The following is an 18,119-nucleotide window of genomic DNA, read 5'->3' as shown; positions in this document are numbered from 1 at the left end:
GAAGAGGGGAACACGCTGCACTGTCCCAGTGCAGGAAGGAGGAAACACGTAGCACTGTCCCAGTGCAGGAAGGTGGGAAGACACAGCACTGTCCCAGTGCAGGAAGGGGGGTACACGCTGCACTGTCCCAGTGCAGGAAGGGGGGTACACACAGCACTGTCCCAGTGTGGAAAAAGGGGGAACACACTGCACTGTCCCAGTGCGGGAAGTGGGGAACACAGCACTGTCCCAGTGCAGGAAGGGGGGGAACACGCTGCACTGTCCCAGTGCAGGAAGGGGGAACACAGCACTGTCCCAGTGCAGGAAGGGGGGAACACGCTGCACTGTCCCAGTGCAGGAAGGGGGGGAACACACAGCACTGTACCAGTGCGAGAAGGGGGGAACACACAGCACTGTCCCAGTGCGGGAAGGGGGGAAGACAGAGCACTGTCCCAGTGCAGGAAGAGGGGAACACGCAGCACTGTCCCAGTGCAGGAAGGGGGGAACATGCTGCACTGTCCCAGTGCAGGAAGGGGGAAACACACTGCACTGTCCCAGTGCAGGAAGGGGGGGAACACACAGCACTGTCCCAGTGCGGGAAGGGGGGGAAGACACAGCACTGTCCCAGTGCAGGAAGGGGGGAAGACACAACACTGTCCCAGTGCAGGAAGGGGGGAACACACAGCACTGTCCCAGTGCAGGAAGGGGGGAACACACAGCACTGTCCCAGTGCAGGAAGGGGGGAAGACACAGCACTGTCCCAGTGCAGGAAGGGGGGAAGACACAACACTGTCCCAGTGCAGGAAGGGGGGAAGACACAACACTGTCCCAGTGCAGGAAGGGGGGAAGACACAACACTGTCCCAGTGCAGGAAGGGGGGAACACACAGCACTGTCCCAATGCAGGAAGGGGGAACATGCAGCACTGTCCCAGTGCAGGAAGGGGGGAACACACAGCACTGTCCCAGTGCAGGAAGGGGGAACATGCAGCACTGTCCCAGTGCAGGAAGGGGGGAACACACAGCACTGTCCCAGTGCGGGAAGGGGGGAACACACAGCACTGTCCCAGTGCAGGAAGGGGGAACACACAGCACTGTCCCAGTGCAGGAAGGGGGGAACACACAGCACTGTCCCAGTGCAGGAAGGGGGGAACACACAGCACTGTCCCAGTGCAGGAAGGGGGGAACACACAGCAAAGGTGTTTTAGTCCTTCTCGTTTACACACATTACTGAGGCCATATTTAAAATTAATTTGTGGGATGAATTAGTGATATTGCTAGCTTGGTCAGCATTTATTGCCTGATCCTGTACCTATTGCCCTTGAGAAGGTGATGTTTAACTGTTACCTTGAACCACTGTTGTCCATGTAGGTAGACCCACAATGCCCTTAGGGAGGTAACACGTAGATCTAGATTCTGGATTAGTGGTGCTGGAAGAGCACAGCAGTTCAGGCAGCATCCAACAAGCAGCGAAATCGACGTTTCGGGCAAAAGCCCTTCATCAGGAATAAGGGCAGAGAGCCTGAACCGTGGAGAGATAAGCGAGAGGAGGGTGGGGGTGGGGAGAAAGTAGCATCAGTGGGAGAGGGACTCCCTGAGATTCCTGTAGAGAGAGAAGGAAAATGTCTTCAAGGCAGGCGCCATCTATCAACCCCTCAGGAAACGAACAGGAAATGACATCACCACAAACCCCAGGAACCCCATCCAGGAGAAAGATATAAATAGAAAGCAGGAGACACCAGCTTCGCTTCACTTGGAGGTCGCCACTGATGGTGCTACCTAGCCAGGTAATGAAACATCTGGATATCAAACCTACAGCTCAGCGAGCAAACCTACACCCTAAACCTCAACCTGAGCTACAAACCGTCACAAACCTTGCGAGGTAACTCAAAACAGTTCTGACCTCTCACTGGTGACACCATATTGGGCAGATAATGGAGAGCAGGCTTGATGGGTGCCAGTGTGGTGTGGCCGACCTGTCTCCTTTATCCAGAGAGTTACAATGTATAAAAAAGAACTCTTGACTATCTCAGCACTTGGAGAGACAAGGATTAATCAGGCATAGTTAGCATGGATTGTTAAAGGAAGGTCGAGCGTAACAAATTGGATCAAATGGTTTGAGGCATTAACCAAGAGCTTTGATAATCTTGTGCATTTTCTGTAGCCTATATGAGGCTTTAATTAAGGTGTGCCAAGAAAGTGAGAGCCTGTACGCTCCATGACAAAGTAAACTGGTGGAGTGGCAGGAAGCAGATGGTGGTGGTAGAGGGGTGTATCTCTGCCTGGAGGCCTGTTTCCAATGTACTTCCACAGGGCTCAGTGCTGGGCCTCTGCTGCTGATGATGCACACTAACGATTTGAGCTGAAATGTATAGGATAGGATCAAAAAATTCAAGGGTATCAAGATTATTGGCAGGATGGTAATTAATGAGGAAGACAGCTGCAAACTACGGGAGGATAGCAACAGACTGGTCTGGTGGACAGAGCACTGGTCAGTGGAATTCAATCTGGGACAGTGTGAGGTAATGCTAATAAGGCAAGAGATGACTGTATGAAGAGTAGGTTCACCCTGAGCAGCTCCGTGATGCAGGACTCTGCATTCTACGGTCTGTGTCCCAGGATGGGCACTGAGACAAACATCGACTGTGCCTGGAGGACCATCAACTCGGTGAAGGATGCTGTTTGGTCTGCCCGAAACCTGTTGGCCTTCCAGATTTGACCCTGACCGACTGTTGCAGACTGGCACATTCTGAGATCCAGGAGTACCTGCTGAGAGACGCACTAAAGCCTGGGGCAGCTGATGCCAAGGCGCAGCGGGGAAAGACCACCGTCTGAGGTCTTTTGGCCAAAGTTAACTGGGCGTCCATTCAGTTATCGGACCCTCCTGCTGCCTCAAACTGATGTAAACATAATCTTGTAGAAGTAAGAGAAGACTTTGGTTTGTTGGATAGAGTCAAATTCCAAGGTTTGTGTGTTTTCCTTGAAGTGTCACTGTACAGAACCAGACTGCATTTGTGGCTATGTATACATATAAAGATTTTTTTTTATGAATAAAGTATATTTTTCAAATAATAAGAGTAGTAGGGACCTAGGAAGTACTGAAGATCACAGGGACCCCTGGCGTGCTGCATACCCACAGTCCCTGAAGTTAGCAGGGTAGCTAGATAAGGTCATTAAACAAACATATGGGATACTTGCCTTTATAGGAGAAAGTGAGGCCTGCAGATGCTGGAGATCAGGGTTGAGAGAGTGGTGCTGGAAAAGTGCAGTAGGCCAGGCAGCACCCGAGGAGTAGGAGAATCGACGTTTCAGGCGTAAACCCTTCATCAGGAATTCCTGATGAAGGACTTATGCCCAAAACGTCGAATCTCCTGCTCCTTGGATGCTGCCTGACCTGCTGTGCTTTTCCAGCAACACATTTTCAGTTTCCTCCCACAGTCCAAAGATGTGCAGGTCAGGTGAATTGGCCATGCGAAATTGCCCATAGCGTGAGGTGCATTAGTCAGAGGGAAATGTGACTCTTCGAAGGGTCGGTGTGGACTGGTTGGGCTGAAGGACCTGTTTCCACACTGTAGGGAACCTCATCTAATCTAATCATAATCTTAAATCCTTCAATCTGGTTTCCTCTCATCCTTTGTTACTCCCAGGAAAGCAACTCCAACCTGTTCAATCTTTCAGCCCAGGCAACATCCTGGTAAATCACATCTGCATCCTTTCCAGTGTAATAACACCCTCCCTTTAAAGTTGCCAGAACTGCATGCAGTACATCAGAGTTTTATGCAGTTCCAGGATAATCACCCTGCTCTAGTATTCTATGCCTCTTCTATTAAAGTCGAGATTGTGGTGCTGGAAAAGCACAGCAGGTCAGGTAGCATTCGAGGAGCAGGAGAATTGACATTTTGGGCATAAGTCCTTCATCAGGAATTCCTGATGAAGGGTTTATGACTGAAACGTCGATTCTCCTGCTCCTCGGATGCTGCCTGACCTGCTGCGCTTTTTCAGCGTCGCTGTCTCAACCCTGATCTCCAGCATCTGCAGCCTCACTTTCTCCTATAAAGGCAAGTATCCTATATGTTTGTTTAATGACCTTATGTAGCTACCCTGCTAACTTCAGGGACTTGTGGGTATGCACGCCAGGGGTCCCTGTGATCTTCAGCACTTCCTAGGTTCCTACTACTCTTATTATTTGAAAAATATACTTTATTCATAAAAAGTGGTCAGTAATCAAGGGGCATAGGGTGGTAGGTATCTGCCTGGAAGAATGGGAAAGCCAGAAACATTTGTAACATTGATACAGCATTTAGATGTATTGACATCACGTCCAGTGGGATAGGCCAAAATCTGGAAGAGTGTAGTTGGAGTTTTAATAACTGCAGCAGCCACCATGAGCCAAATGGCCTCCTTCTGTGCTGTATATCTACAGCCTGAGTATCAGAGAAGCCCAAACACTAACACTGATACATTCTAGGATTTATTCACCTGGGAATATGCACAGAATCGAACTCCCAATTCTGGGAACCTTCTACTGCTGGTGTTCTCTCACTCAGGAACAAGGGAAAGGAATCTCAATCCACAGGCTTCACAGATAAAGGGAAGACGTTTAAACCATTCCGTGGATAACATTTTGGCCAATTTTGAGCATTTTAATCTTCAGGATTATACAGTCTTTGCCTTTCTGGGGGTGCTGGCTTCTGTAAAACCTTTACTGATCCATATTTCAGCAAATCTTTGTGGCCGAATTGTCTTTTGCATCGTGAAGAAAGATGTGATGTTTGTTTGTTACTGTCCTCAGTTCCAGCCTGCGCACAGATTGAATACGTTTTTGCAGTCACTATGTTTATACCTGCAGTGTTCAAATACCAGTCATACAGTGTTACAGTCATTAGTTCTCACATCTCTGTGGGTTTTAGTATGTAACTGTGTCTGTGTAACATCTCACACACTGGAGCACGGCAGTGTGCTGCTGCAGGTCGTTTGACTATTTCTATATTGAATGGAAAGGCTGTGAGTTAGAATGAAGTCACAATAAATGACTAAGTAAATGAGTGAATATGAATCACTTAATTTGCAGCTTTATAAATAGAACAGCGATTTGCCGTTGTCAGATTGAAGCATTAACTGTCTAAACCTAGTTGGGTAAACGTACAATTTATTAAACAGTGCATTTTATAACAAGTGGAATAAGAAACAGAATATTGCCAAATCACGCCTTATTTATAATGAATTATGATTATTGAATGGTACTTATTTAATTGTTCAAATTATTCTGGGTGGAGGGGGATGAGGTAACGAGTTATTATGTTGATTGTTTTAAGGAAAAGGTTCGGTGAAAGTATTTTGCCCTCAGAATGCAGCTGAAGACGCCAATCGCTCGACCACAACTAATTGCAATGCTAAGTCACTCGGTGAGTTGGTCATTTCCTTCAAGCAGTTGTTATGCCAATTCAAGGGTTGAACATCTTCCCATCAAACCAGAACACTGCATTCTAAAGGACCAATTGAAATATTAAGTTAGATTAGGTCTTATTGTCACTTGTACAGGAGTACAGCAAAAAGTTTACAGGGTCACCAGTCCCAGCACCATCTTAGCTGCAAGGTACCTAGGTCCAAAATATTAGGTTTAAAAAAACATAGAAAATAAAGAAATAGGAAAATGAAACTAAGAATAAGTTCAACATTACAGGATGTGGTGGATGCAGGTACATTTGCAATGTTTAAAAGACATTTGGGGAAAAAAAAGGAATAGGAAAATGTGGAGGAATATGTGCCAGGAGCAGGCAGGTAGGAATAGTTTAATTTGGGGTCACGTTTGGCATAGAATTCCTACAGTGTGGAAACAGGCCCTTCAGCCCAAAAAGTCCACACCGACCCTCCGAAGAATAGCCCAGCCAGACCCATTCCCTACCCTATTACTCTACATTTACCCCTCACTAACTACCACATCTAACCTTCACACCCCTGAACACTGTGGGCAATTTAGCATGGCCAATTCACCTGATCTTTGTGACTGTGGGAGGAAACCGGAGCACCCAGAGGAAACCTACACAGACACGGGGACAATGTGCAAACTCCACACAGACAGTCGCCCTGAGGCTGGAATCGAACCTGGGTCCCTAGGACTGGGAGGCGGCAGTGCTAACCGCTGAGCCACCATGCTGCCCTAGTATCCTGCCACTCTGTCTGTGGTAATGATGCTGCACTACAGCAAGGTGCCGCAAAGCTGTAACACCAGGTCCATACCAATATTGGCAGGCTGTCAGTACTTGCACATGGACACTCTGGCAATGCAGATCCTAGCAGCAAGACAGGAGCTCCAATCTTGGTACCGGGAGCTGATATTCCGTTTTGCTGTTCTAAATAAGTAGAGAATGATTTGATGTCTTACAATTGCCAGCAGGTGGCCAAGGCAGCCCTGGGGGCCTGGGGGACTTTGGCCGTTGGTGTGCCCTGGCAGAACCCTGGCAGCCACTTCCACGATGCCGCTGGATAAGGGCCTGGAGACCCTTGGCTGGTGATCCCGGGAAAAAGTTGGCAGCGAGACGTCAGCCAGAGGGGAGAGAATTGAGAGATTGGAGCATCATGGGGAAACCCAGCTAGAGAACTGTGTGGAGTTTGCACATGTCTGCATGGGTTTACTCCAGTTTCCTCCCACAGTCCGGGGATGTGCAGGTTGGGTGAATTGGCCATGCTAAATTGCCCATAGCGTTCAGGGATGTGTAGGTTTCGGGCATTAGTCTGGGGAAATACAGAGTAATAGGGCCAGGGAATGGGTCTGGATGGGTTACTCTTCAGAGGGTTGGTGTGGACTTGTTGGGCCAAAGGGCCTGTTTCCACACTGTAGGAATGCTATGATTCTGTGATCACTCTCTCAACTCCAATTAAAAAATGAGATAAAGCAAGTGATTGAAATAGTGCTCGGAGTGTTCCGCACACATTTTGGAGAGCAGTATTCTGGCACAGATTTGTGGCAACAATGGGGCAGAATTTGGAATGTGTATTCTCACCAAACTGCACAGCTGTATTTCAAGAATTTGCTATTCTCAAACTCAAACCCAATTGAAATAAGTTGTGACAGGTATCCTACCTTTCACCTTGCTTCCTGAACTCTCGTGCAGTGCCCCTGTGTTCCTTGTCAAAGAACAATGTGTGAATATATGAGCAGCACCATCCCTGTGACAGACCGCTGCCTCTCTGTTGCCGGGTGGTGATGCAGCACTGCGACACTGCCCTGCTGCACGAGTGCCCTAATTGTGCAGCCCAGTGCTGAGAAATGCAGCCGTGACAAAACCACCTGTTTTTACACTGCCACCATATGTACCAATTTCTCTGTTCACCCCACAAGCCCCCCCCCCCGATCCCATCATCCTCACCACCCTCCCATTTTAGTAACTCATCCAGAAGGTAATGGTACCTGTGAATACAAGGTGAAAAGTAGATCTTAGTCGCAGAAAACTGTTGCTACTTAAAGTCGCAATCATACAACACGGAAACAGACCCTTCGGTCCAACCATGATCCCAAACTAACCTAGTCCACCTGTCTGCTCCTGGCCCATATCCCTCCAAACCTTTCCTATTCATGTACTATCCAAACCTCTCTTAAACGTTCATAGCATCATAGAATCCCTACAGTGTGGAAACAGGTCCTTCGGCCCAACAACTCCACACACCCGCCCTCCAAAGAGTTATCCCACCCAGACCTGTTCCCCAATTACTCTATATTTATCCCTGACTAATGTACCGAACCTACACACTCCAGATTTCCAGGATTCTGATTTCCAGCAACCGCAGGTCTTTTGGTTTTTGGAAAGTTGAACCCCTTGTGGTTCCTGCTTCACCTTTGACAGAGACTGTGTGGAGCTGTTCACTGATGGTGAGTCGGGGGACCATGAAGAATGGGGAATAACCTGAGCTGAGATTCCACATTAGTGTGTAATGTACTTGCAATGGCTCTCGGTAACCTTCCTTTCTGGTGATTTTTTTTTTGTTTGCCTAGCTTGTCCACCACGTGCTGCTGACCAGCCTTGTGCTCCTCGGGCTGTTGAACAGCCTTGTCCAACCTCATCTCAGTAGGAGATCTAGGAGGACTGGTGCTGAGTACGGAGCGGAATATGAATTCTCATCCGACTTGAAAAGTGAAACTGCCATTATCCGACAAAACTACAGGATATTCACTCAGAAGGTCATTTTCATCATCAACACTGCAATAATTATTAATATTCCATTTAATTGTAACAGTCTGGGGTTAGTAGTAGTCTGGCTAACGTCACGTTTGGAAATTAATAAAATTCTACACAGATGGAAAGAGGCAGAGTTACTTTTGGTCTGTAGGTCATGGGATTTAATATTCCTGAACAGGGACATTAATTGTTTGCCTTTTTCTTGAAAACTGTGTAGTTCAAAGATACCTTTGTTCTTGAGCACAGCAGCCAATGTGTTAGGTTCATCGTGTTGCTGCAGATGTTTCCTTCAAAACTCGCCAGCTAACAGCAGAAGTCTTCATTTGTATTTTCTTACCCCCTTTCTGCACTGTCCTGACAAACTAAATCCCCTTTGTCATTCCTGAGTGCAGACATTTCGGGGATTTGAACCTGAGGCCAATTCAGGAGATCTATAGTTCATCCCAAACTACAAAAATGGATACACTACCACCTTACTAAGTAAAGCACAATCACTACAGTTGCCTGCTTATGTCTTAGACCAGTGCAAGGCGACTGCTTTGACCCCAAAGAGCACAGTGTCTTGCAATCTAAATTTATTGTATACTTTTTTTAGAATAAGATGAGAAAAGTCAACCTTTCTGTGGTTTTAATATTCCAAGATCCTCCCCTCCATGTGCAATTATTCAGTGTCTGCTCGTTCTATCCCCTGCTAACATGGATGGGGAAATCAGGAACCTCACTTTATAACTCAAATGCCAGCACAACTCTTGAGAATTTTATTCCTCCTGCCGCTGTTTTCCCCATGTTCTGTTACTTTCCCTTCTTATTAAACTGCTGCCATCTCTCCATCTCTCTCTGCATTGTGTTTCGCCAGTTATTAATGGGGTTATAGGCTTGTGTTTTAAGAACATGACACCTTAATGCAATGTTTTGACTTATTAGACACAGAGAGATTTTCTTTCACGTTTCACTTTGATCATTGTATAAAGAATAAAGTTGTTATTGTATGTTTCCTGTACAATGATGGAAATGGTTTTTAATACCTCTGAAGGAGGTATTAAAATACTCCTCCTTCCTGATTTCATGTATTCAAATGAGCCTTTCAGAATTCTACCCACTGGTGGGACCAGTTACCATTTCAATTTTATCCTCGTGCTAATTTTCTGACAAGCCTCTCTGATACATTCAAGTACTTAATGCTGTCATCAAGCTGAGGAAAGCTGCCCTGGTTAAGTAAGGGGCGTCCTGGGCAGTTTGTGAGACCCTCCTCCACCTATGGAGTGTCTGCTTAATTTGGCGAGATTTGGATCCCGCACCATCTGCAGGTCACTCATTTACATACAGCAGAAGCCCATTGTAATATGGTTCAATGCATCAAGCATTTGCTTAAAGCCTGGGGGAGTCTTATGGCTCCCCCCTTCCCCAAAAGAGGGAGATTTGTTTAAATCTTCAATTTTGCACGTCGCAAGATGGGAATAAATACACTTCCTTATAAGACCATAAGACATAGGAGTGGAAGTAAGGCCATTCGGCCCTTCGAGCAGCCTGGCTTTTATTTGGACCCCAACCATCCATGTTCTAATGGGTTTTCACCACAGTTCTGTTCCCTTCCAGTGGTTCTAGGGCTCATGTGAAACTTTAAATGTTTTGTAGAGTTTGTTGGCTTTGTAAAGCCCTTCTGCCATCATGTATTTATGAGAAAGACCATGTGGTGGTTACGATTACTGTGAAAACCCTCAGGCAACTGCACTGATAGTAACACTGTGAAAATTGTTTCAATATTAAAGGAATCCACAGAGTTAAAAGTTCTGTGTAGAGTACATTTGGGGTTCTGGTCCACATTTAATGAGACTACCCACTAGGGGGCAGCAGACCTTCAATGTCTGACACTATGGTATGTCAAGGGCTTTTAAGTAAATTCCCATTCACTGGGATGAACTCTAGCCAGAGCCCAGAGTTTATGCAGCAATCCTTTTGCTATTTTCTATTTTCATGACATTACTTAAATGTGATGCTTGAGCACTATATTTATTGAGGAGGGGCATGGATAGGATGAATAGCCACGGTCTTTTCTCTGGGGTGAGGGAGTCCAAAACGAGAGGACATAGGTTTAGGGTGAGAGGGGAAAGATATAAAAGGGACCTAAGGGGCAACTTTTTTCCACACAGAGGGTGGAGCGTGTCTGGAATGAGCTGTAGGAGGAAATGGTGGGGGCTGGTACAATTTAAAAGGCATCTGGATGGGTATATGAAAAGGAAGGGTTCAAAGAGATATGGGCCAAATGCTGGCAAATGGGACTAGATTAATTTAGCATATCTGGTCAGCGTGGGTGAGTTGAACCGAAGGGTAGGTTTTTGTGCTGAACATTACTATGACTCTATGACTAGAAGGTTAGGAAAGATTTTCAAAATTGATTCTTGTAGATTCTTGGATTAGTAAATTAGTACAGCAAATAACTCCAGGTTCCAACAGAGTTAATGCTTTGAATCCCAATATGAAATAGAGTTAACAGAGAGTTGGATTAACTATGATCCTATTGCATGACAGAACAGGCTCGAGAGGCTGAATGGCCTCATCCTGCTCCGATTTATTATGGTCTTAGAGTCATAGAGATGTACCGCATGGAAACAGACTCTTCGGTCCAACTTGTCTATCCCAACCAGATATCCTAACCTAATCTAGTCCCATTTGCCAGCATTTGGCCCATATCCCTCTAAACCCTTTCTATTTATGTACCCATCCAGATGCCTTATAAATGCTGTAATTGTACAAGCCACTACCACTTTCTCTGGCAGCTCATTCCATACACGTGTCACCCTCTGTGTGAAAAAAGTGCCCCTCATGTCCCTTTTAAATTTTTCCCCTCTCACCCTAAACCTATGCCCTCGAGTTCTGGACTCCCCATCCAAGGGAAAAGACCTTGTCTATTTATCCTATCCATGCCCCTCATGATTCCATAAGGTCATCCCTCTACCTCTGATGCTCCAGGGAAAACAGCCCCAGCCTATTCAGCCTCTCCCTATAGCTCAAACCCTCCAACCCTGGCAACATCCTTGTATCATCCTTCGGTGATAGTGATCACATCTTCCTCAACTTTACTCATGGAGAGTGTTAGGAGCAGATGGTATGGGAAAACTTTTAATTGGGGGAGGAAGAATTATAGTGCTCTTAGGCAAGAACTGGGGCATCTAAACTGGGAACAGATGTTCTCAGGGAAATGCATGGCAGAAATGTGGAGGTTGGTTAGGAAGCACTTGCTGATAGTGCTGGACACGTTTGTCCCACTGAGGCAGGAAGGGATGGTAGGGTGAAGGAACCTTGGATGACAAGGGATGTAGAACATCTAGTCAAGAGGAAGAAGGAAGCTTACTTCAGGTTGGAAGGAGGATGTATTGAAAATTTTGAAAAACATAAGGTTAGATAAGTCCCCTGGGCCAGATGGGATATACATTAGGTTCTACAGAAAGCAGGGGAAAAGACTATCATGCCTTTGGCAATGATCTTTGCATCCTCACTGTCCACTGGAGTAGTACCAGATGATTGGAGGGTGGCAAATGTTATTCCTTTGTTCAAGAAAGGGAATAGGAATAATCCTAGGAATTACAGACCAGTCAGTCTTACGTTAGTGGTGGGCAAAGTATTCGAGAGGATTCTGAGAGACAGGATTTATGATTACTTGGGAAACCATAGTTTGGTTAGAGATGGTCAACATGGCTTTGAGATGGACAGGTCATGCCTCACAAACCTTATTGAATTCTTCATGGATGTGACACAACACATGGATGAGGTGTACGTGGGTTTTAGCAAGGTGTTTGATAAGGTTCCCCATGGTAGGCTCATTCAGAAAGTAAGGAGGCATGGGATAGAGGGAAATCTGGCTGCCTGGATACAGAATTGGCTGTCTCATAGAAGACAGAGGGTGGTGGTAGATGGAAAGTATTCAACTTGGAGCTCAGTGACCAGTGATTTGCACAGGGATCTGTTCTGGGACCTCCTGCTCTTTGTGATTTTTATAAATGACTTGGATGAGCAAGTGGAAGGGTGGGCTAGTAAGTTTGCTGATGACACAAATTTGGTGGAGTTGTGGATAGTGTGGAGAGATGTTGTAGATTGCAACAGGACATTGACAGGATGCAGAACTGGGCTGAAAAGTGATTGATGGAGTTCAACCTGGAATAGTGTGAATGATTCACTTTGGAATGTCGAATTTGAATGCAGAATACAGGGTTAAAGGCGGGATTCTAGGCAGTGTGGAGGAATAGGGGGATCTTGGAGTCCGTAGATCCCTCAAAGTTGTCACCCAGGTCGATAGAGTTGTTAAGAAGGCGTATGGTGTGTTGGCTTTCTTTAGCAGGAGTATTGAGTTTAAGAGCTGCAAGGTTATACTGCAGTTGTATAGAGCCCTGGTTAGACCACTCTTGGAATATTATGTTCAGTTCTGGTCACCCCATTTTGAGAAACATATAGGAGCTATGGTGCAGAGGAGATTTACCAGGGTGCTGCCTGGATTGGACTGAAGAATGGTTGAGGGAGCTAGGGATTTTCTCATTGGAGTAAAGAGGATGAGAGATGACTTGATAGAGGTGTACAAGATGTTGAGAGGCATAGATAGAATGGATAGCCAGAAACTTTTTCTCCAGGGTGGAAATGGCTATCACTAGGGGACAGAATTTTAAGATAATTGGAGGAAGGTTTAGGGGAGATGTCAGAGGTAGGTTCTTTACACAGAGAATGGTGGGTACATAGAATGCACTGTCAGCAGTGGGAGTAGGGTCAGATACATTAGGGACATTTAAGCCACTCTTGGATAGGCACATGGAAGATAGTACAATGAAGGGTATGTAGCTTTGTCTGATCTTAGAGTGGGATAAAAGGTCGGCACAACATTGAGGGCCGAAGGGCCTGTGCTGTGCTGTACTGTTCCATGTTCTAAATCTTTCACGTTCTGAACCCTTTCACGTTCCACCACATCCTCCCACATGTCACAACCCAATGCTTACTTGACCTCTTACAGAACTTTACTGGGCGGCAGTGGTTAGCACTGTTGCCTCACAGCACCAGGGACCCAGGTTCAATTCCAGCCTCGGGTGACTATCTGTGTGGAGTTTGCACATTCTCTCAGTGTCTGCGTGGGTTTCCTCCGGGTGCTCTAGTTTCCTCCCACAGTCCAAAGATGTGCAGGTCAGGTGAATTGGCCATGCTAAATTGCCCAGAGTTTTAGGTACATTAGTCAGAGGGAAATGGGTCTGGGTGGGTTACTCTGCGGAGGGTTGGGCCGAATGGCCTGTTTCTACACTGTAGGGAATCTAATCTTAAAAAAACGGTGTATTCCTTTAATAACCAAACAGTTTTCACTGTGTTACCTGTAAGAGTTTGAAAACAACAACTATGTAAGAATATAACAGATGTTGTCTGTGATTATGCTAAGACTATATAAGGCTGTACCTCAAACAATAAAGAATTGGACTTTCAGTTTTCAATCTCGTCAGTGACTGCTTTAAAATCCCTGCTGTTATCACAACATGTGAAGCTGGAGAGTAAGGGAGTGGGTCTGGGTGGGATGTTCTTTGGAGGGTCAGTGTAAAATGGCCTGCTTCCTCACTGGGGAACTCTGTGAGCCAAATGGCTGCCTGTTGTATGATTTTGATTTTATTAAATAAGCTGTTAGTTCAGCCAATGCTTGGGTCAAGCTTTTCGGGGTTTAATGCATTTTTTGAGAGTATCTACGTCCAAGTTTGCTGTTGAGAACAAACCATGCGCCTGTTGATAACTTGTCTAAACTGAGCTCATCGTTCCCTTTGTTAAGAACCAACCTCTACAGGAATGGGCCCTGTCCCACTGGGTCTGCACCAGGTGGTGAGGGAACCAACAAGAGGGAAAAACATCCTTGACCTCATCCTTACCAATCTCCCTGCTCTGCAGAAGAGTCTGTTCATGACCGTATTAGAAGGAGTGGCTATTGCACAGTCCGTGTGGATATAAAGCCTAATCTCCGCGTTAATCATGTTGTGTGGCACTACCACTGTGCTAACTGGGACAGACATGAACCGATCTAGCAACTCAAGACTGGCCATCCATGAGGTGCTGTGAACCCATCAACAGCAGCACAACCTGTAACCTCACGGCCAGGCGTATTCCCCGCTCAATCATTACCATCAAACCTGGCCATCCAGGTGTGGGAGGGACATGCCAGGGGCAGCACCAGGCTGATAGAAAAATGAGGTGTCACCCTGGTGAAGGACTATTTGCCTGCCAAACATAGAGTGATAGACGGAGCTAAGCGATCTCATGACCAACAGAGCAGATTTAAGCTCTACAGCGATGCCACATCCAGTCGGTGGTGGATATCAAACGACTCAATGGAGGTGGTGGGCTGAAGTTTCCTGATGAAGGGCTCTGGCCCGAAACATCGATCCTCCTGCTCCTTGGATGCTGCCTGACCTGCTGAGCTTTTCCAGTAACACACTCTCGACTCTGATCTCCAGCATCTGCAGCCCTCACTTTCTCCAAGTTTCCCCTTCCTCAACGATGTAAGAGCCCAGCACGTCAATGCAATCACTGGAGCATTTCCTACAAACTCCAGCCAGAAGGAGATGGGATTCCTTACAGTGTGGAAACAGGCCCTTCGGCCCATCAAGTCCACAAGTACTGAGTGGATGATCCATCTTGGCCTCTTACCGTGGTCCCCAGCATCACAAATACCAATCTTCAGCCAATTCAATCCACTCCATGTGATGTCAAGAAATGGTTGAAGAGACTCAATACCGCAAAGGCTACAGGCCCTGACAGCATTCCGGAACAGCTCTGAAGACTTGTGCTTCAGAACTTGCTGCACACTGAGACAACCTGTACTGACGTTCTTTGTTCCCTTCCAAGATGTGGGCATCTCTGGCTGAGTAAAAAATGAGGTCTGCAGATGCTGGAGATCACAGCTGCAAATGTGTTGCTGGTCAAAGCACAGCAGGCCAGGCAGCATCTCAGGAATAGAGAATTCGACGTTTCGAGCATAATCCCTTCATCTCTGGCTGAGCCAGCATTTATTGCCCATCCCTAATTGCCCCAGGAGAAGGTGCTGGTAAATTGCCTTCTTGAACCACTGCAGTCCCTGTGGTGTAGGTAGACCCAGGGAGGGCATTCCAGGATTTTTGGCTCAGCGACAGTGAAGGAACGGCGATATATTTCCAAGTCAGGATGATGAGTGGCTTGGAGGGGAATTTCAGGACAGTTACAACACTGGCATCTACCTGACAATGGTGACAAATTCCCAAATATATCCTGTACACAAAAAAAATGTACAAATCCAATCCGAGGAAATCATCAGCCTGCTCTCAATCATCAGCAGAGTGATGGAAGGGGTCATCAGCAGTGCTATCAAGCAATAACCTGCTCAGTGACGCCCAGTTTGGGTTCCACCAGGGCCACTGACCTCATTACAGCCTTGGTTCAAACTTGGACAAAAAAGCTGAATTCCAGAGGGGAGGGGAGAGTGACAGCCCTTGGCATCAAGGCTGCATTTGACTGAGTGTGGCATCAAGGAGCCCTGGCAAAACCAAGACCAATGGGTATCAGGGCAATTTCTCCAGTGGTTGGGAATCATACCTGGCACATAGGAAGATGGCTGTGGTTGTAGGAGGTCAATCATCTCAGCTCCAGGACATCTCTGCAGGAGTTCCTTAGGATACTGTCGTTGGCCCAACCATCTTCAGCTGCTTCATCAATGATCTTCTCTCCATGTTCAGCACCATTCGCGACTCCTCAGATACTGAAGCAGTCCTCATCCAAAAAAAGAAGCAAAACTTGGGCAGGTTTGACTGAGAAGTGCTAAATGGAATATGTGGTTAGATGTGGCTGGACTGCGGAGCTAATGCCTTATCCACTGGCTGTGGAATTCTATCCATCATCTGCAAGGCACAAGTCAGGGGTGTGATGGAATACCCCCCACTTGCCCAGATGCGGGCAGCTCCAACAACACTCCAACAAGCTTGGCGCCATCCAGGACAAAGCAGCTCGCTTGATTTGCACTACACCCACAAACATCTACTTCCTCCATCACTAACACTCAGTAGCAGCAGTGTGGACCATCTACAAGATGCACTGCAGAAAGTCACCACAGCTCATTAGACAGCACCTTCTAAACTCAGGACCCCTTCATCTAGAAGGACAAGAAAAATGGGAACGCTACCACCTGCAAATTCCTCTCCGAGTCACTTACCATCCTGATTTGGAAAGATATTGTCGTTCGTTCACCATCACTGGGTCAACATTGTGGGTCTACCTACAGCACACGGACTGCAGCAGTACAAGGCAGCAGCTCACAACCACCTTCTCAGGGGCAACTGGGGATGGCAGAATATCTGAGACGGTCCAGGTAAATTTGAGGTCGGGGTGGAAGGTGTTGGTAAAGTGGATGAACTGTTCAACCTCCAACTGGGGATGGGCAATAAATCAGCCAATAATATCCACGTCTCATGAATAAAATAGCCGTGCCGAAGAGAAGCATTGTTTGAGGGGGTGGGGTAATGATCGGGGTGGAAGATGGTGACCAGAGACACTATTGATGATGGGAAAGACAAGTGTTGATGGAGTGTTAGTGATAGTGGAACTGGAAGCAGTTAAGTATGTTGGATCAAGGTTAACACACCTGCTCCTTCTGACCCACAGGATGTGCTGCAAAGGCACTTACCTTGTGTATTCAGTTTGGCTGCACACGGTTGGGATACCTGGTCGGCATGGACGAGTTGGACTGAAGGGTCTGTTTCTGTGCTGTACATCTCTATGACTCTATGTTGTCAGTGCATTCATGCAATAATAACCCATACAGCTTCCACATAGCTGGGAATGAGCTCCACACACATCAGCTTGGGACACTGACAGTGAATCAACCAGACCTGAGTACCGAGGGGAGAGGCTCACTCTCCGGGGAAAAGACAAGCTTGCTTTCAATGCCTTGCAGACCACAGTTGTCCATTCTGTTCTCTGGACTCCAACCTTCAAAGAAACAGAGGTAAGATCTCGACTGCAAATTCCGCCAAACTGCCACAGGGTGGCATCCTGCTGACCAATCTTCACAGATTCCCACATCAGAGCAGGGCTCGTGTCCAGACAGTCCACCTCCAATCTCCGGAATATGGGTATCCCCTGCTTTTCGAGCATTTCTCTTTATGTCACTTTGCTTTGACGAAAGACCTACATTAGAACCTGTTTTCGCAAATCCCAAGGAGATTTTCGCTTTATGGAAAACAGCGAAATATAAATTTAAAATCTGATTGAAGATTTGTAGCTCGGGTATCCGTTGTTGTGGTTCTGCTCGCCGGGCTGGAGCGCTTCACACGAGGCTCCAACAGCACTGATGATGTTCCCTAGCCAGGGAACGAAACGTTTGCAGCAAAAACTTCCAGCTCGGCGAGCAGAACCACAACAGCGAAATATAAATCATGCACCTCTGCTTTATGCCGTTTTCAGCTTAGGAAAGATTTCTTGGGAATGCTGTACATTTGGATAGTGAGGGATACCTGGACCTACTCCTCAGTCATTTCCGATAGCATTTTATCCACACCTTTTATCATCTTGAATACCTCAATTTGATCTCCCCTCGTTCTTCGAAATTCCAGTGAGAATAGGCCGAAACTGTTCAATCTCTCTTCATATGACAAACCCCTCATCTCTGAGATCAATCTAGTAACCTCCTCTGAACTGCCTCCAATGCCATTACATCTTTCCTCAAATAAGGGACTAAAACTGTGCACAGAATTCCACGTGCGGTCTCATCAATACCTTGTATAGTTGCAATATTATATATTCTATCCCTTTCGCCATAAAAGCCAACATTTCATTTGCTTTCTTTATTATCTGCTGTATCTGCATACTTACCCTGATGTCAGAGACTGCTTACCCAGTCCATCCCATCAGGCATTTCATTAAGAAACCCCCATGAGTCTTTGGTGTGAACTTAGCATCTATCTTTTCCAATCAACAGCTGAATA

The 18,119-nt window shown here is 46.5% G+C and overlaps 1 protein-coding gene across 1 annotated transcript in view; it reads left to right on the top strand.

Moving 5' to 3' along the window:
- Nucleotides 1–6,574, top strand: part of LOC132825294 (uncharacterized protein C16orf96-like) — a 112,227-nt gene extending 105,653 nt beyond the window's left edge. Inside the window, exons 20-21 of the mRNA XM_060840397.1 lie at nt 5,293–5,382; nt 6,375–6,574. Coding sequence (XP_060696380.1) covers nt 5,293–5,382; nt 6,375–6,574 — 290 coding nt within the window. The remainder of the gene's footprint in view (nt 1–5,292; nt 5,383–6,374) is intronic.
- The last annotated feature ends 11,545 nt before the right edge of the window (nt 6,575–18,119 follow it).

The sequence above is a fragment of the Hemiscyllium ocellatum genome, chromosome 20 (assembly GCF_020745735.1).
Source record: "Hemiscyllium ocellatum isolate sHemOce1 chromosome 20, sHemOce1.pat.X.cur, whole genome shotgun sequence".
Classification (NCBI taxonomy): Eukaryota; Metazoa; Chordata; class Chondrichthyes; order Orectolobiformes; family Hemiscylliidae; genus Hemiscyllium; species Hemiscyllium ocellatum.
Note: the sequence above shows the minus strand (reverse complement) of the source record. Positions and strands in the feature narration are given on the sequence as shown.